At 36.9% G+C, this 19,598-nt stretch overlaps 2 protein-coding genes and 1 non-coding gene across 5 annotated transcripts in view; 1 reads left to right on the forward strand and 2 right to left on the reverse strand.

Moving 5' to 3' along the window:
* Positions 1-2,036: 2,036 nt before the first annotated feature.
* Positions 2,037-8,678, reverse strand: TMEM126B (transmembrane protein 126B). 3 transcript variants are annotated; one of them, XM_045555670.1, is made up of 6 exons: positions 8,569-8,654; positions 5,643-5,850; positions 5,236-5,357; positions 4,007-4,200; positions 2,783-2,894; positions 2,037-2,511 (listed from the first exon to the last, which is right to left on the reverse strand). In XM_045555670.1, exons 3-6 carry the CDS (start codon positions 5,346-5,348, stop codon positions 2,337-2,339), a joined length of 594 nt encoding a protein of 197 aa, XP_045411626.1. In that variant the 5' UTR covers positions 5,349-5,357; positions 5,643-5,850; positions 8,569-8,654; the 3' UTR covers positions 2,037-2,336. The 3 variants fall into 3 exon arrangements, with proteins under 3 accessions (XP_045411626.1, XP_045411625.1, XP_045411627.1); XM_045555669.1 differs by lacking the exon at positions 5,643-5,850 and having other exon boundaries at positions 8,569-8,678; XM_045555671.1 differs by lacking the exons at positions 5,236-5,357; positions 5,643-5,850 and having other exon boundaries at positions 8,569-8,677.
* Positions 7,361-7,523, reverse strand: LOC123643172. The gene has a single exon (XR_006736721.1). It is a non-coding gene; the product is annotated as a U1 spliceosomal RNA (small nuclear RNA).
* A 1,924-nt stretch (positions 8,679-10,602) lies between the features above and the next one.
* The window catches only part of DLG2 (discs large MAGUK scaffold protein 2), a 1,739,579-nt gene continuing 1,730,583 nt past the window's right edge, over positions 10,603-19,598 (forward strand). Inside the window, exon 1 of the mRNA XM_045557224.1 lies at positions 10,603-10,675. Within this exon, the coding sequence (XP_045413180.1) occupies positions 10,657-10,675 (19 nt within the window). The 5' untranslated portion in view covers positions 10,603-10,656. The remainder of the gene's footprint in view (positions 10,676-19,598) is intronic.

The raw sequence follows: 19,598 nt of genomic DNA on the forward strand, positions 1-19,598 counted from the left end.
TTCTGTGTGGATTCCCTTTCTGGAGCAATATCTCTGTATGATTATCTTTTCCCTTTAACTTGAAGAATTCCTTTTGGCATTTCTTGTAAATAATGAAGATAAACACCCTCAACTTTTGTGTTTTAGTTAGTTTTGTGTTGCTATGAAGGAATACCTGAGACTGGGTAATTTAAAAAGAGGTTTATTTGGCTCATGGTTCTCCAGACTGTACAAGAAGCATGACCCTAGCATCTGCTTCTGGGGAGGCCACATTAACAAAGGCAGATACCAGGAGGAGCTCCTGAATAGAAACCCAAAAACCTCTTCAATCCCAGAAAAGGATGAAATCCCAGAAAAGGATTGAGAAGTCTCCAGAGTCTCTAGCTGGGCTTAATGGGGAAAGTCCTTTCTATAAGAACCCAGACCACAATATCTGGGAAAAGTAGCTGATTCTTCAAATGCCAAAATCAAAAACAAACAAACAAACCAAAAAAACCCCACAAAAAAACAATCAAAAAGGAGACATAAAAAAAGGGAATATGATACATTTAAATGAACAAAGTAAGTCTCCAGAAACCTACCCTAAAAAAAGATACATCAGTTACAAAAGAATTATAGGGTACTGTCATACTGTCATAATTTTGCTCTCAATGATTTAAGACAGCAAAAATAGACAATTAAATGATATCAGAAAAATAATGCATGTAGAAAAGAATATAAACAAAGAGGTATAAACTATGAATAAGAACCAAACAAATTTTGCAACTGAAGAATACAATAACTGAATGAAAAATCTACTAGAGTGACTCAACAAGACTTGACAAGACAAAACAAAAAATCAGTAAACTGAAAGACAAGACTGTCAAAATTACTGAGGCTGATGAGAAAAAAGGATGAAGAAAAATGAAGAAAGCTCAAGGAAATTTTGGAGCACCATGAAGTAGAACAACATACACATTACAAAAGTGTCATAAGAAGAAAGAGATCTTGTGGGAAAAAAATAATGGCCAAAAGCCTCCCAAATCTGAGGAGAGGAATAGACACACAAATTTAAGAAGTCAAAGAAATCCAACTAGGATAAATCTAAAAGGACGTATGCTGAGACATATCATAATCAAATTATCAAAAATCACAAAGAAAGAATCTTGAAAGCAGCAAGAAAAAGCAATTCATGTATAAGGGAGCTATTAGATTACCAGCAGGTTTCTGAGCAGAAATCTTGCAGTCAGTCTATAAGAAAGTGAGATGATATGTTCAAATATTGAAAAAAAATGCCAACTGATATTACTATACCCTGCAAAATTGTCTTCCAAAAATGAAGGAGAAATCAAAACTTTCCTGGATAAACAAAAGAGTCTTCAATCTCAAAATGAATAAGATTAGGACAAGGAGAATGAAATGTGAGGTTCTATTCTGTAATTCTTCTCATCAATGTTTATTTCCTTAACTAAGATGAATGTGTGGAGTCAGGAACACTTTAGGAGACTCTAAAGAAGCATGCTGTGAACTCTTTCTTTAGATTTTAAGCTTCTTGAGGGCAGGAAGTGAATCTTTGTACTCCTGGTGTCTATCTTAATGCACGTTAAGTAGGCACTCAATATTGTTTAAACTAAATAGTAAAGACAATTAGTAAATATTAAGAAGATAGTAAATAACAGTGAATCAGAGTTTAGAGAAATAGGCTGTATGTTATTTCCATACCTTGCCTTCCTATGAACTTCCAATCCCTTCTTCAAAATTTAGCTCAAATGTTACTTTTTCTCCCCACAGTGTCCTCTATTGCCTAAGTAGTTAATAGTTATACCTTCAGTGCCCCCACAGAATCTTGTGTATGCCTCTTAAATCCTCTCATACTATATGTTCATATTTCTCATTCCTCTAATTTTGAGTTCCTTCTGGGTAAGAACTGTTTCTTATTACATGTAACATGGTGCCTGAGACATAGCAGGTGCCCATAAATGTTTGACGAATTAATGAATATATTAATATAACTGCATAGATCAGACCTTGAAGCCCAAACCCATTTCCACACATAAAGAAAAAAGAAGAAACCTCCATTTCATGTTTACATTTACATTTACTGACTTACTAAACATTTATTGAATATCTGATATATACCAGGAAAAATGAACATATCATTTTGAAAGGAAATAAAAATTTACATCTTATATGTAAGATGAAACGTACATTTATTGATTGAATTACTGAATATTTATTATTTACTATATGCCAGGCAAAAGGGACAGAAACAAATGGTCTGTCCAGTGTTACTTTTAACTCTTTCAGGAATGCCTGAGTCCTCATCATAAAAAATCCTTTCTGCTGAGTTAGCATCCATTCGTTTTATTGGTTAATCTTCATGCAGTTTTCTCAAGTGTCTTTTGAAATGCTGCATGCTTCTGTAGACCATTAAATATTCCAAACGTTGTCTGAAAGATTAGAGGAATTGCCATTGCTTTCACCTCTGTCTGACAAAGCAGTGTCCAATGCAGTAAAACCCTTCCTTTTGGTGGCAGTGGAACAGTATGGTACCTAAAAAGAAAAAAGAGTTACCACTTCTCCTGGATACATTTTATCCAAAGTTTGTTGATTTCTCTTCAACTGATAATTTCCATTCTAGGTGTCTCAAGCAGATAGCAAAAAAGTTAAAAGTTAGCTATTTGAAATACAAAACTACTATAATTGATTAAAATGTATTACTGACAGCTAAAGAATAAGGAGAGTTTATTAACCTTAAAAAAAAAAAAAAAGAAGGAAGGAAGGGAAAAAAGGAAGAAAGAAAAGAAACAACAGATAGACTTACTTGACTGCTAAACGCCCATTTTTAGAAAAAGCCAAACCAGTGGGATATAGAACTCCACATACTATGCCAATCAGTGAACTTCTAAGAACACAATTTTCCTCGCTTATATTATCTGAAAAACAAAAGTAAATTTAGTCTCCCCTTAAAACTCAAGATAAGAGCCTTTAAAATAGTGTTTTATTTCATACAGTAGTTATCTGCACTGTCCTCAATGACAATGAAACAGTAGAAAAAAATATTAGAAATTCAAAGTCTATGGCACATAACAGGCTAAATGCATCACATTTTAAAAATGCCTTTATTATATTTTAGCATATGGAGAATTACCTGTTCCATATGTGGTTGTCACAGAAGGAATTTCATAATGAAAGAATACTAAACTAGCAGACCAGACACCTGGATTCTAGTGAATACATTTTTGCTATCTACTATGTGTCAGGCATGTACTAGATGCCAGGGATACAGTGGTGAATAAAAGAGACCTGATCTCTGACTTTCTGGACAGTCTATCGGGGAAGAAAGACATTAGACAAACATTTAAATAATTGTAAGTGTGCACAATGCTTTGAAGGTAAAGTGTATGGAGAATGTTATTTAGAAAGCTATCCTACTATAATGGAATCAGAGACGGTTTCCCTGGGAAAAAGATATTTAAGCAGGGACCTGAAGAATCAATAAGGGCTAAAGCCTCCATCAATTACTAGTTGTAAAACTCAAGGTAAGGTAAGGAGGCAGGAAATAACATTAGAAGCCCATAATATGACAGATACCGTGTTAGACATTTAACATACAGTACCTTTTAATTCTCACAACAATCCTGTGAGGTAAGTACTATTAGTAATGATTCATAGATAAGAGAACTGAAGCTCAGAGATTAAATGACTTGCTGAATGTCACAAACTTAAGTGGTGGGAGACAGGACCTGAAATCATGTGTGTTATATGCCAAAGTCTACTCTTTGTCCATTATATAATGTTGATTCTCATGTACTTGAACGTGCCTCTGGGTTACTTATCTGTAAAAAAGAAACAGTACTACTTACTCTGCCTAATTAGGAGGACTGTTGTGGGGATCAATAGGACAATATATGTGAAGGTACTTTGTAAGTGGTACAGTGATATGCAAATGTAAGGGATTATTATTAGCAGTAGCAACAGTATATGTTAATCAGTATCTTTAGTTAGACATAATAACTACATTACATATTAGTGAATTTAAATTTACCTGAATATAAAGCATCAGTTAAAAGGAGCTTCTCAGCAACTATAGTAGCCAAAAATGGAAGTGTAGTCACCGATGCGTATGTTTTCAAAGCATCATGTTTAACTTTGAAGCAGTGTCTAAAAATGAAGTTTGCTAGTATTCCAGAGAAACCAGCTGTTGTTGCAAAGGACAGCGTTCCATATATATTTAATGTCCTAACAGAAAACACAAAGAGAAAAATTAAATTCAACATAATATTTTCCTAATGGATATATCCTTTCCTAGGTAGTCATTTGTTATTATATATTTACTCAACATCTAATATTTCTTGAACATTTACTATGTGAAAAGTATTTTCTAAGAGCTGAGGATGGGGCGGTAAACAAAGAGAAAGAAAAGAAAAAAAAATTCCCACTCCTTGTGGAACTTGCATTTTAATGGGAGGATATGATTCTCTTTCTGAAATGACCTAGGGTGATTCTAAAATAGAGCTCTTTTAAAGAATTTTGGCCACAAATAAATAAAAGTATGTTCCAAGGTAGCCAAATTTTATGAAGTACCTAAATCAAGAATTTCCTGCTACTAAAAATTAATTTGCTTCAGGTCATCTAAAAAAAACTGTTTATATTTGGTTAGGCCTTATAGAAAATAGCTATTTCTTAATTAGTCTAGATACATTTAAAATAATTTGTCCAGGATTTATAAAACCTAATCCAAAGAGATATGACAGATCTAGTTTTCTTATTCTGACTCATACCTAAATCCAGAAATTTCTAAAGTTTAAGATCAACTGTCCTTTGATTTTATTCTTAAGCTCTATTCATTCAAAAGTCAAAATGATAACATAAGGCTGTATGTACACCATGAAATCTGCATTCCCTTTTGCTAAGTATTGTGGCTGAGATAATCAATCCTAAACTGATAAATTACAGTTGCTCATCAGTTAAATATAAGTATTCCGTAAAATGGTTTTCTCCTAATTACTTCTAATTAAAATATATTTATTGCATAAATATTACTGCAATAATTTTGGATATTGTTTAAGAAGCAGAAGAAGTTATACACAATCCCAAATATTCTAACAAACCCCTATTTTCATCTGTCCATGTTTCCCTCCATTTCTTCTATTTAATAACCTTTCTTCATAAGCAACTCAATAAAGTTAATAGGATCTTAGATACTTAGAAATAATGGCAATATAAAAGATTTGCAAATAAAGTTATTGACTTCAGTCTGGATGTATCTCTTACATTTCTTTTCTAAAACATTCAAACTTTTTTTCAATGATTTCAATGACTATTGGTCTTCTGAGTTTTGCATCTCCTAGAGAAGGACTGGGCTGATCATTCATAGATGCTGCCATCTTGATGTCCTGGAACACACAAAATTCCACAGCCATAATAACTGGTGATATTAATATTAAATAAGACCTTATAAATTCTACAGATTCAGATTAAAAAACATTTATAGTAATGTTCCAGGTACTATGCCATCTGCTTTCACATACTTCGTGTTAATAAATAATTCAATCAATATTTTCTGACTTTTTATTATCTATTAGACTGGCTTTTTGATTCACATAATTCAAGAAATTGGTAGGATAATGATCATCTCTACTTTTACATGAGAAAACTGAGGTTCTGAACAGCTGACTCACCTTAGGACTTAAGATAACTTAGTGAGATATACTGAATTTCTATAATCCTTGCAGTTTTCCTCTCTCCTCATTCCAAGAAGATAGCCAGGCCCTTTGTAGTTCTTGATCTTCTAGCTCTAGGGGAAGTGTAAACTCCTTGTGGACAACTATCTCTATCCTCTGTTTCTCATGAAAGCCTGAGCTCATTTTGGAGATTGTGTTGAGTTTCCTGGAGAGGCAGAACACAGATTGTCTTGGGAGAATAGTGAGAGAGAAAATCAGAAAGAGGGAGACTGCTTCAGGCTAGAAACAGAGAGTGGATCATGGCTACCTTGGACTATATAAATCACACATACAGTTCCCTATTAGCACTTGAGGTGGAAGCAGGGCCTTTGCCAGAAACAGCTACGTGGTATACATGACAACTGCCAACCTCAATGGATCATAAGGGCTTGCCCAGTTGGCTAGCAGTATCTTAACAGAAATTAATGAGGTAAAAAACAAAAACAAAACTGCAGTCTCAGACAGGATCCTTTCTGAATGTTTTGCTCTGGGTAAGACTCTCAGGTCTCTGCAGAAAAGTCATAATAATGTTTGTTAAATCTTTTGCCACTCTGGCATTATGGGGATTAATTTCATTTAAACAAGGAAATACAGACATTCTTGCAAATTCAAATTTGTGGTTGCAATTGTTTACTACAACAGTAAGGTGAAGGTCTGTTAATACAAAGTTCAATGCTTTTTACTCCAGATTAGCCAAACAGATAAAAAAAAAAATCGATGTCCCTTCACAAATTTACACCAATCTCCATTTTAATAACATTTATGGTCAAGGGCAAATACCAAATCTCAAATTTAAGGCATACTAGGCAAGATAATTAGAGTGGACTAAGCATAATGAACACAGTCACCTTGAGTGTGCACAACAATCACAGGGAGTGTTTATTTGAAATGCAGTCTCTTGAACTTCCTCCAGAGATATTTGGATTCAAAGAGGTAAGATGAGGCCTAGAAATCTGCATTTTAATAACACCAAGTGCTTCTGATACTGTAGTCAGTGGACACACAGTTGATCACTGCAATACTCATTTGCCCACTGCATCAACATACAGCAGGTATGAGCTCCTTTGGACCTTCTTATAGTGTTACGCAATGAGCAATAATGGAATAGCTTCTTTCTCTGCACTACTGCAGAAGTTTTTTCTTTCTCTTCAAACTATCTGAAGAGGATAGGAAAAAAAAACCCTCTACAAATTACAATTTTTCAGGGACTAGACTTAATGTTTTGCCTCTCTCTGACATCCAAATGGAAAATGTGATAGAAGAGATAGTAAAATATAGGGGAGATTTTGTACCTAACCTATCTAATGTACTAAGAAGATAAATGTCAAAAACCTGATGATTAACCAGAAGCCTCAGATAAATTTTTGTTGTCCTCTCATCAAATTTATCGAAGTTTCCCACTTCCCACAAAGAAAACTTCCAGGCAGTATCTTGTACTAATCTCCTACCTAGTTTACATCCTAAGCTCTGTATAGGGAAAAGAGACACCCAGGATCAAGATTACAGGACATTAAATACTAAAACACTGAAAACAGGACAGCAAACATTTACTGAGTGTCTGTCCCTGACTTTGCAAAGCATTGTCAAAAGAATGGACTGCTTTCATTTTAAGTTTAAAACGTAAATATTTTGCTACAACCAACATCTTTCTTTTTCTTTTTACAAATATTTTTACCATGGGAGAGCACAAACACAGTTCCCCACTACCACATATTATGCTGCTGGGTTTCCCTCATTTGGAAAAATGGGAGGGGTCAGCACATCCAGAGTGAGATGGATAAGCCTTGCCTTGGGAAATCCAGCTTTGTGATCACGGTATATCCCTTACCCTGTTGGTAAGCATAACCAACACTTTATCTACAAATTAACTAAGCCAAGGCCACTCAACTGGTCACCACCCTTATGCCAGTAACAGTGCATTTATGTAGGTTTATAGTTTGCAAAGGACTTTATGGTTTTGTGGTATCTTCATGTGTATTACTTCATCTGACCTTCAGAATTTTATTCAATACTCGCTCATCATTTAGGGAGCACCTGGCCTATGCCAAGCTCCCGGGTAATCAAGATAAAGTCAATGTTCTGAGGAATCCACAAACTAGTGGGAGTCAGAACAAAAAAAGCAGGAAATTTAAACGCATAATGGGGATGTAAAAAAAAAAAAAAAAGCCTATAGGAAAATACGCCCCCGGCGCCGTGACTCACGCCTGTAATCCTAGCATTCTGGGGGGCAGAGGCAGGAGGGTGGTTTGAGGTCAGGAGTTTGAGACCAGCCTGAGCAAGGGCAAGACCCCGTCTCTACTAAAAATAGAAGGAAATTAGCTGGACTAAAAATATACAGAAAAAATTAGCCAGGCACGGTGGCCCATGCCTGTAGTCCCAGCTACTGGGGAGGCTGAGGCAGGAGGATCACTTGAGCCCAGGAGTTTGAGGTTGCTGTGAGATAGGCTGACGCCACGGCACTCTAGCCTGGGCAACAGAGTGAGACTCTGTCTCAAAAAAAAAAAAAAAAAAAAAAAGGAAAGGAAAGGAAAACAATCTAGTCGAGGTCATGCCATTTAAACCAATATCCGAGAGAATTTTACGAGGTAGTTGGGAGGGGTCAGGAGCAGGGAAATATTCTAAGTTGAAGAAATGGCCTGTGCAAAGGCCCAGAGACAAGAGAAAACAAGCTGCAGATAATAAGGACTTGACTTCAGGTCTTCTACTGTCTCTTCGCCTCTTTTCCTAGCAAATGGAAACTTAATCCACTGTGCCTTGCACGGGCTTGGGAGCTGTACTCTTTTAGCTTTTTAATTCCCTTTTCGTGAATCATCTTAGTACAGGGCCCGGCAACACTTTGAGGCTGCAGAAACCATGGCCCATACTAACTCGGGTTTCTGCCTACCTTGGGCGCTTCCCCAGCTCCCAGCGGCACCACACCTGCATCCCTCAGGTCAGCCCCAACATCACGCCCGAGCGCCGCCATCTTGCGGCTCACGTGACTTGCAGGTGGGCGGGGACCCAAAACGCTCTGGGCGGGAGGTGGTGCGGTCTCACGGCTCACGCCTCCCACTGGCAGCCCAGCCCTGCCCCCACTAAGTCAAACGCCGCGCCCTCCATCCTGGCTGTGATTGGACATGACGCCCAGACCTTACGGCCACTCATTGGCTTCGACAAGGTCCAGACGCCTCTGGGCCCGCCCCCCACCAGCCCATTATTTCCTCCCCCTGCTATTTGTCAGCCTACCTCCCTCTTCTTTTCTCGTCCTGAGGGGAACGTGCGGCGGCCCGAGCGTAGGAATGTTGCTGCGCGCTCGCCTCTCCTCAGGGCAGTTTCGTTAGCTGGGGAGTAGCTAGCTACTCGTCCCTTTCACTCTTTGAGGGCGCTCACCACTTTTACCGGCCCGTGTGTTTGTGTCAAGGCTCCGCTTCTCGGGCACCTCCCCCTCAGAGCCCCCCGTCGGCCGCCCAGCGCTGCCAGAGCAGCCCTGACTCGCCTCCTCCCCTCGCAGCTGTCTGACTCGCTCTAGTCTTTAGTCCCCTCAGGTTTCATTCTCTCGCCCCGCTCGGAAAGCAACTGCAGAAAAATTTGCCCCTTGTGCCCCGAGAAGACCCGCTTGTCAGCCAGTTTTTCAGGGTGGGAGGCACTGCGAGGAGGCCCGGCACTGTTTTGTGCACGTTAAATGCCCAGCAGTATCTCCCAGACCGGCAACCCCCGACCCTCCAGTCTCCATGTCTTAGAGAAGCCAAATTCGAGAGTTATATAATTTCTTGTGCTGCTGTTTCTCCTGCCTGAGGAAACATTTCATCGCGTGGAGGGTGCAGGACATTACAGTGCTCCTCTATAAAAGAACGGGGTGTGGGCAGGGGTGGCCAGCGGTGGCAGAGAAATGTGTCTTTTCTGCAAAAGGAAGGTGGGTAGTTTGAAGAGAGATTGAGAGAAAGGGTGGATGTGAAAGCCAAGCAGCTGCTACTGTCACATTTAGAAAATCGCGGACCATTTGCATAGCTTATGCTTACATGTCTAATACTACTACAGCGTCTCTGAAAACACCTTTGGGGGAAGGTTTGACTTCTCCTCTCGAACAGTCTCTGTTTTTCCTCGCTGGATAGGGAGCTGCTTGGATGCGAAGAGATGGCATGATGTGAATGACTCCAGTGTGAAGAAATCCGCTTCGCCAACTCATGCTGCATCAAGTGCCCATTGAGTAGCACTGTCACTTTAATGTCTCCATGCCAAGGGATTGCTTTCCTTTTTTTCAATCCTCTCAGTTAATACATGGGAGGATCAGAATCAGAGGGGCATTAAGGATCAAGCCTGGGGGGCTTGGAGAGCACAGAAGAAAAAAATGAAAGTGACAGCAAGCTGGCTCCTGTTTTACTGAGGGGGGTGAGATCTGGAACTTCTGATCCAGTAAACAGAAGGGGGGCTTTCAGTCTGTGTTCTGCCCCAGAAAACTGTTCAAACTCACCCACCTTTTTATAGATCAAAGAGGTTTTTAAAAGTATTTTTTTGGGGGGGATTACATTTTTCTCTGAAGAACTGAGCATCTTTATCATCATCCAGTTCATCTTTGAATTTGGTCATGTATAAAAGTAATGAGACAGCTGTCTAAATTTGGTTTGTGCCTTAATTGAATTAGTCATTGAACTTCCAAAAATGTTGCTGCCTGAAGAGGAGTTTTAATAATGTTTTCTATGCTTACAATAATTTTTTCAGCTTTTTAAAACAGTATAAATATTTTATAAAAATTGAAAAACTTGAAAAACTCAAAAGTTATTTTTCTCTAAACCCTGTGGGAAGTGTAAAAAGTTTAGTTGTGGAAAAAATACATCATTATTTTCTTTATCTGAAATAGAAGACTCAGCTTGGATTTCAAAACTGAACAGTGAAGTGGTTTGCAACAGTTACCAGGCTGTTGGCCTCAATCCAGCTGGATCAAGGTGAGACCTGAAAAGAGATCTTGATCCTGTGGCAGTGGAAAGACTCAAGAATGCCAGTCAAGAAGAAAGGTGGGCTATGAGGTTCCTATATGTTTCTCCTTTTTCTTTGTTCTGATATTTGTAATTTAAATTGTATTCCATTTGAGAATAGAATTTTGCTTCACTTTGGGGGAAATATTAATTGTAATACTATCTTTTTAGTGGTACATCATTCAGTAATATTTTGCTAAAGTAAAATGAAGTAGACTGTAGTATTTAGTTATAGATATTTGCAATTTCACAAATTAGGTTGTTTATTTATCACCATTTGTAATAAGGATAGAGTACCGCAGATTTGGAATTTTCCTTAGCTTGTTTTCTTAGCTTCTTAAAGGTTACTTTTAAACAATCTTTAAAAATAGAAACTTGTACAGTAGAGCTCTTCCCCATGGACTTAATATTTATCAAACTAATTATATATTTGTAAAAGATAGCAACGTAATTTTGTTTGCACCGAACAAAATTATAGCTTTATAATTTATCTTTTGATTAAAAAGATTTTATATTTGGATTTATTCTAGTGTAAATCTTCACTTTTGTGATAAAACACAACTTTGGTAATGGTTATGCTTTTCCAGATACATGCATTATCCAAAAACATTAGTAGCAAGTTCCACAAATGAAGCAAACAGCTGCTTTTTTTCTCCTTAACTTTTATTATTGGAATTAATCAAGATCTAGTGTGTTCCTGACGCATAGTTACAGGTCATTCCTTGGGGATTCAATTTAGCCTAGATCTATCCTCTGTTAACTTTGTTCCAAAGGATCCTAGTGAAACCATTTTGGTGTTTTTTGTTTTCGTTTTTGGCATGATATGGAAGATGAAATGAACTATAAAGAGTTTCTTGAGTGTTTTGAATAAAAATTTATACCAACACTCTGGAACTCTCTTGGGTTAACATAGATCTTTCCCTTCTTGTTTCTCATAATATCACTGAGAGAAGTAAACTCTCTATGAGGTTTTGGAGCCACACACTTGTCCAGACCTGACATGGTTGGTTTATCTAGAACAAAGATGGTTTTGGGAATGTAGCCAATAAACGATATGGCTCTCTGAGTTATTTAGCTTCATGTGTTCGTGTGTGTTTTTATTCTTTCTACCACTTCTCTAGACAGTTCCTATTGGACTGTCTTATTTTAGACTAAGAAGTGAATTAAGTACGTTTTGTATATGTATGTGTGTGAGAGAGAGAGAGAAGAGAAAAAAGAAGGGAGAGGGAGCAAGAATGGGAAGGGAGAGAGAGAAAGAAGAGAGGGAAGAGAGAGAAAGGGATAAAAATATATGTGGGAAGGAGGAGGAGGAAGCGCAATTGGTGTTATAGGTATAACTTAACTAAGCAGGGTGAACTTAAGGTTTCCAAACCCAATATACTGAGTTTCTTTACCTTTAAAGAACTGTTACAGAAATTGCTGATACATTATTGAAAATTATGATACTTTATAAGAAAATATTATAGAGGCTTCCTCTTTTCTTTTCCTCTTTTTCTTCTCCCTCCCTCCCTTCTTCTCTTCCTTCCTTCTTTAACAATGAATTGATGTAATGGATCAAATTTTTAAAGGAATCAACAAGTGATAGCAAAATAAGTATGTATTTGTATGATACTAAAGTATATGCATTATGTAATTTTCCTTATAAACTGATCTAGCTACAGAAATAATTTTTCTTGCTTTTAACTCTCTTAAAACTGGTAGTATTAAGATATGTCTTTTTGAATATTATAAACTAGCCAAAAGTTATTACATGTGAATTATATTTTTAATTGGCTAAGTCTATCTCTACTGTTTATTTAATATAAGAAAAATATTTTAAAGTTTAACCTAGATTTATTCTGCAGGCAGCACTGTCCTTCATCATCTTGAATCTTTTTCTTTCTTCATTGTTACATGTGATAGATATGAAGAAAGAGCTAGACTTTATGTGATTTTAAACAATATCCCCATTGAGCCAAGTGTTTATTCATTATTGAATTTATTATTAAAATATGGAATTTTCATAAGAAAGATTTTTATTTGGTGTTTATTTAGTGTATTGTTATCAAAGTAGAGAGGAGATTCCCTCACTGATGACATACAATCATGGTAGAAAGTGGGAATGGGTGTGAACTCTCACTAAGCCCATTTCTAGGTGCTATTCTTGTCTTCTCTGGATAAGCTGAAACTGCAGTACCTCAAATCCCCATATTCACTGCTCTTTTGCTTTATTATATTGCTTCCTAACTCTCCCACTACAGTCTCTTCACATTTTTATACATCTCAGTTTTATCAACAAGACTCTTCTGTTTCTCTGTTAGAGATTTTTTTCCCTCACCAGTTGTTTTTCATTCAGGATTCTCTCATCTACACTAGTAACTTGATTTGCTCCCAGCTGAGCCCTTAGGACAATCTTTGACATATTTTAATTTGTGAAAATTTAGAACCAATTCAAGATAAATTGTATTCTATGATATGATGCAAGATAATAGTGTGTGGCAAGGGTCTATTTCAACATCTTCTTGAATTGATCTGATATGATTTCATGTTGGGTTAATGTAAGAAATAAAAGTTAATGATAGTTGTGTCCCTCCCTGTGTTTTCGGTGGAAAGATGCTGGTGTTTTTTTTTTTTGGCAAAATCTCTGTCACCGTGGGTAGAATGCATTGGCGTCATGGTAGCTCACTACAATCTCAAACTCATGGGCTCAAGTGATCCTTCTTCTTTAGCCTCCCAAGTAGCTAGGACTACAGGTGCATACCACCACACCTAGCTAATTTTTTTCTGTTTTTGGTAGAGACTGGGTCTTGCTCTTGCTCAGGCTGGTCCCACCTCAGCCTTCCAGAGTGCTAGGATTACAGCCACCTGAGCCTCCCAGAGTGCTAGGATTACAGGCGAGAGCCACCCTGCCTGGTCAGAAAGTTGCTGTTTTAAGGATAAAGTATACTTCAAAATTTTTTAGTATATGGAGGTTTCTTTTTTGTACAGTTTTTTATTCTCCTAATTGTAATTAAGTATTTGAAAGAAATCAATGCCTTTGATACTTTAAGAGAGATGCTCATTTTTATGTTTTTTAAAAAATTATTCTATTATCTTTACAGCTTCTTTTAAACTGGTATAGAAGTCTTCTTGATGTTATTCATTTAGATGACACTTTGTTTCCTTTGAATTTATTTTTGCAACTGTTCTCAGACATGTAATGGAGGATGTATAAACAGATTTTACTGCATACTAAAAGTTAAATACTATATTTTCATAGTTATATGTTTTGACATTGTATCTTAAGGGGAAGCTGAATAATGTTGCACAGTTAGAATTATGAGATATGATATTGCCATATATCTCATAGGTACCCTTGATATTGAGATTATTGCTTCCTGGGGTCACAGTCTTAATTAATGTCTTTGCTTTAGTTGGATCTATACTTCATAAAAGTGACATTACTGTTTTTCTTTCTTCTCTATGGGGAAAGGACCTTAGAACTATTCTGTTTATTCTTTCCTCATTTAAAGTTTTCTTCTTACATTATTTGTTTCCTGCACTTTGTGGCTTAACTTTTTTTGTACTATCTCACTAATTTACATTTGACTTTCCTTATCTGGGCATACTCTCTTTCTATCTCTAGCTTTCCTTAAGCTCTTGAAATTTTCTTCAGAATCATTAACGGGGAAAATATGTGTAAGCATACTTCAGATATATTGTGGGTTAGGTTCCAGACCACCACAATGAAGCAAATATCTCAATAATGTAAGTCATGCAAATGTTTTGGTTTCCTAGTGAATATAAAAGTTATGTTTACATTATACTGTAGTCTACTAAGTTTGCAATAGCATTATGTTTAAAAAATGTAAATTCCTTAAAGAATACTTTATTGTTAAAAAATGCTAATAATCATCTGAACATTCAGCAAGTTTTAATCTTTTTGCTGGTGAAGGGTCTTGCCTCAGTGTTGATGGCTGCTGACTGATCAGGGTGATGGTTGTTGAAGGTTCAATTTCTTAAAGTAAGACAGCAATGAAGTTTGCCCCAATTGACTCTTCCTTTCACAAAAGATTTCTTTGTAGCGTGAGATGCTGTTTGATTGCATTATACCCGCAGTAGAACATCTTTCAAAATTGGAGTCAATTCTCTCAAACCCTGCTACTGGTTTATCAACTAAGTTTATGTAATAGTCTAAATCCTTTGTTGTCATTTCAAAAATGTTCACAGCATCTTCACCAGGAGTAGATTCCATCTCAAGAAGCCATTTTCTTTGCTTATCCATAAGAAACTCCTCATCCATTCCAGTTTTATCCTGAGATTGTAGCAATTCAGTCATATCTCCTTCTGATTCTAGTTTTCTTTTCTTTCTTTCTTTCTTTCTTTCTTTCTTTCTTTCTTTCTTTCTTTCTTTCTTTCTTTCTTTCTTTCTTTCTTTCTTCCTTTCTTCCTTTCTTCCTTTCTTCCTTCCTTCCTTTCTTTCCCTCCCTTCCTTCCTTCCTTCCTCCCTTCCTCCCTCCCTCCCTCCCTCCCTCCCTCTCTCTGTCTCTCTCTCTCTCTTTCTTTCTTTCTTTCCTTCTTTATTTCTCTCTCTCTCTCTCTCTCTCTTTCTTTCTTTCTTTCTTTCTTTCTTTCTTTCTTTCTCTCTCTCTCTCTCTCTCTCTCTCTCTCTCTCTCTCTCTCTCTTTCTTTCTTTCTTTCTTTCTTTCTTTCTTTTTCTTTCGACAGAGTCTCACTCTGTTGCCTGGGCTAGAGTGCCGTGGCATCAGCCTAGCTCACAGCAACCTCAAACTCCTGGGCTCAAGCAATCCTTCTGCCTCAGCCTCCCAAGTAGCTGGGACTACAAGTATGCACCACCATGCCCAGCTAATTTTTTCTATATATATTTTTAGTTGTCCAGCTAATTTCTTTCCATTTTTAGTAGAGATGGGGTCTCACTCTTGCTCAGGCTGGTCTTGAACTCCTGAGCTCAAACGAACCTCCTGCCTCGGCCTCCCAGAGTGCTAGGATTACAGGCGAGAGCCACTTTGCCTGGTCTCTGATTCTAGTTTTCTTGCTATTTCCACCCCATCTGCAGTTACTTCATGGAAGACTTGAATCCCTCAATGTCATCTATGAGGATTGAAATAAACTTCTTCTGAACTGCTGTTAATGTTGATATTTTGACCTCCCATGAATCATGGATGTTCTTGATGCCATCTAGAATGGTGAATCCTTTCCAGAAGGTTTTCAATTTACTGTGCTTAGCTGTATCAGAGGAATCACTATGTATAGCATGATAACTTTACAAAATGTATTTCTTATGTAGTAAGATTTGAAAGGTGAAATTCCTCCTTGTTCCATGGGCTGCAGAATGGATGTTGTGTTAGCAGGCATGAAAACAACATTAATCTCTTTGCACATTTTCATTATAACTCTTGGGGGGTGACTAGAGTGTGTTGTCACGAGGAGTTATATTTTAAAAGGAATCTTTTTTTCTGAGCAGTAGTTTTCAACAGTGGGCTTAAAATATGCAGTAAACCATGTCGTAAACAGATGTGCCATCATCTAGGCTTTGTTGTTCCACTTATAGAGCACAGATAGAGTAGATTTAGCATAATTCTTAAGTGCCTTAGGATTTGTGGAATGGTAAATGAGTGTTGGCTACAATATAAAGTCACCAGCTGCGTTAGCCTCTAAGAAGAGAGTCAGCCTGTCCTTGGAAGCTTTGAAGCCAGGCATTGACTTTTCCTCTCTAGCTATGAAAGTCCTAGATGGTGTCTTCTTCTACTATAATCCTGTCTGAATTGAGAATCTGTTGTTTAATGTAGTCACCTTCATCAATTATCTTAGCTAGGTCTTCTGGATAACTTGCTGTGGCTTCTACATCAGCACTTTGTGCTTCACCTTGTGCTTTCGTATTATGGAGATGGCTTCCTTCCTTAAATCTCATGAACCAACTTCTGCTAGCTTCCAACTTTTCTTCTGTAACTTCCTCACCTCTCTCACCCTTCATAGAATTGAAGAGCATTAGGGCCTTCCTCTGGATTAGGCTTTGGCTTAAGGGAATGTTATGGTTGGTTTGATCTGTCCAGACCACTAAGACTTTCTTTATATCTGCAATAAGTCTGTTTTGCTTTCTTATCATTCATGTGTTCTCCAGAGTAGCTCTTTTAATTTCCTTCAAGAACTTTTCTTTTGCATTCACAAGTTGGTTAACTGGCACAAGAAGCTTAGCTTTAGGACCATCTAGGTTTTCAATGTGCCTTCCTCATTAAGCTTAGTCATGTCTAGCTTTTGAGAGTGAGAAATGTGTGACTCTTTCTTTCACTTGAACACTTAGAGGCCATTGTAGAGTTATTAATTGGCCTAATTTCAGTATTGTTGTTTTTCAGGGAATAGGGGGGCCCAAGGAGAGGGAAGGAAGTGGAAGAATGGCTGGTCAGTGGAGCAGTCAGAACACATACAACATTTATCAATTAAGTATACCTTCTTATGTGGGCTTGGTTTGTGGCAACCCAAAACAATTACAATAGCAACATCAAAGTTCACTGGTCACAGATCACTATAGCAGATAAAATAATAATGAAAAAGTTTGAAATATTAGGAGAATTACCAAAATGTGACACAAAGACATGAAATGAGCACGTGCTTTTGGAACAATGGTGCCAACAGAGCTGTTTGATGCAGGATTGTCACAAACCTTCAATTTATGAAAAGCAAAGTACAATAGAGTGAAACACAGTAAAATGAGGTACACTTGTACCTGAATTTATTGAGTGCACCTGTGTGGGCATTTTATTCCTTTTGCATACATTTTGCCAAATTTGTGTTTGATCTTTCATTTTTGCCATACCAGTACTATAACCAGATGCTTTTTCCATTTCACAAAACTTCAGGTGTTTTTTTCCCCCATAGCCAATAAAACTCAAAAAAGTTAAGTACTGAATCTTCCTGTGGGTGCAATGGGAAAAAAACAGTTTTTAAACTTTTGCAATTTCTATAAGTCAAAGTAAAATAGATAATTTATTAAAGAATTTTTTAGAGTTAAAATTCCCCACAAAGGTCATCTTGACCTTTGTTGAGAGGGTTATTTGAAAGCATGAAGCCGCAAACTCTTGATATTGGAAAATATTCATTAATCCACGAGGCACAAAGAAAGCACATTCTGGAGTGAGAAATAGAATACTTTTTATGGTCAACTACTGATTAGGAGTATGCTGTGAAGCAAACAATAGGCATAGAGATAAAACGAGGTTAATTGATTTTATTTAATACATCCTGTGTATTGGGAAAATGTGCAAATCACATGCTAATGACTTGATACTCTAAAATGAGTGAACTTCTAGGTTTTTGGAAGACTGGTTAGGTGTTCCATTTATAATAGAATATTTGATCTCTCCTTCAGGCCTATTATTGATTATCTTTTTGGGTAGAAGAATCTAATCAGTGAGATGTACACGAAATATTGGATTTTTAAAACATTGGATTAAGGCTTTCAGTTCATTCAGGCCTTTGTCAAGAAATAAATCTCTTACTATTCTTTAATAATTTATTCACTAAACTATAAGAATATGATTCTTTCTTAATTATAGTCTTTATATGCTTATTTCTTAATTCTTACTGTGTTACCATGTTCATGATTATAAAATATTTTTTAGTATAAGGCTGATATATATAACATCTTTTTTTGGAGGAAGGGGGCCTGTTCTGCAGCAATAATTTCTGCTCAGGAATTTGTAGCAGTCAGGACAGGAGGATTTCTGTATTCTCAATGTAGGTTGCTTTGTCAGCAAAGGATCATGAGTTTTACCCAGTCTCTTGTGTCCAGTCATTCTGAATTCCAACTAGTAAGCTTTCTTCAAGGGTTCAATTTTTTGTAAATTTTTCAAAGCAATTTCAAGAATTATGGCCAAATCACCTTTATTATGAAACAGTTCTCCTGACCCCATTTATTTTAGGTTTTACGATCAAGAGGAATGATGTATTATAAAGTAGAAAGTCCTGTGAAAATGAATTATTAAATTTAAACATTCAAAGATTATGGGTAAGATTTTGTATCCTATTTCTTCTGTCTTGCTAGGTACTGAGGCCTTGGTCTGTAAATTTAGGTATGTAAGAAATATCCTTTTATTTTCCATAATTCAACTGTATTTTTGACTGTTAGTCACTGAGTAGTGGACAAAATAACTGCAATCCATTTTGAGGTTTTCCCCCACTTCCCTGGGGTTAAGGTAGGGTTCCATCTGAAATGTGGGTATACTCTGCTAATTGATCATCTATATGAAATAGCTTACCTCTGAGATATGAGTTGTTGTGTCTAGATAGATCTTTCTGGTATGACAGAGATTTGCTACTTCCAAGTCATGAATTTTCTTTTTTACTAGAATTTCTGTGTTTCTTTTGCCTAGATGCATTATGCTGCCATTACTCTCTGGGGTATTGCTGCCTTATTGGTAATACCACCTGTAAGCAGAGCCATGACCCCTGCTGCCTTGAGATCCAAAGACTTCTCTCAAGTTTTCCTCAGCTGGGAAAATCTCTTTCTAGACTGGAGAGAGGCTAGGAGAAAGTGTCTGTCTGTCTATACTTGAGAATGTCTCTTTCATCTCTGTGACAAACTCTTCTTTTATTCTGAGGGCTTAGGGCTTTGAAAAGCAAACTGGAATTACTTAAAAATTGCTTGTGTTTTCATATACCTCCCCTGAGGCAAGAAAGTACAGAACCAGTTATCTGCCTGAATGACAAGATAGGAAATGGGAAAATTTAGGGAGAGGAAAAAAAAAATATCTCAAAGTGCCAATCTCCTACATAGACAATAGAGTTTATATGCCTTCTGATGATGATGCCACCAGGTGACCTTGTGGAAATCATGTAATCCTCTGAACTTCAGTTTCATTTATTAAAAGAGTTTAATACCTTTTCCCCCTTACTACATGTTGTTTCTTTTTCTCATCAAATAAGATAACGTATATAAACTTGACTTTTACAAAGCTAGTTAGTGATAGAATTAGAGTCAGAAGCT

This window comes from Lemur catta, chromosome 7, assembly GCF_020740605.2.
Source record: "Lemur catta isolate mLemCat1 chromosome 7, mLemCat1.pri, whole genome shotgun sequence".
Classification (NCBI taxonomy): domain Eukaryota; kingdom Metazoa; phylum Chordata; class Mammalia; order Primates; family Lemuridae; genus Lemur; species Lemur catta.

Coding starts and splice junctions, on each gene's coding strand:
- TMEM126B (XM_045555669.1), bottom strand. CDS start 8,649: ATGGCGGCGCTCGGGCGTGATGTTGGGGCTGACCTGAGGGATGCAGGT. Junction 5,358..8,568: donor GAGCTGGGGAAGCGCCCAAG/GTAGGCAGAAAC, acceptor TGTGTGTTCCAG/GACATCAAGATGGCAGCATC. Junction 4,201..5,235: donor GAATGTTTTAGAAAAGAAAT/GTAAGAGATACA, acceptor GTTTTCTGTTAG/GACATTAAATATATATGGAA.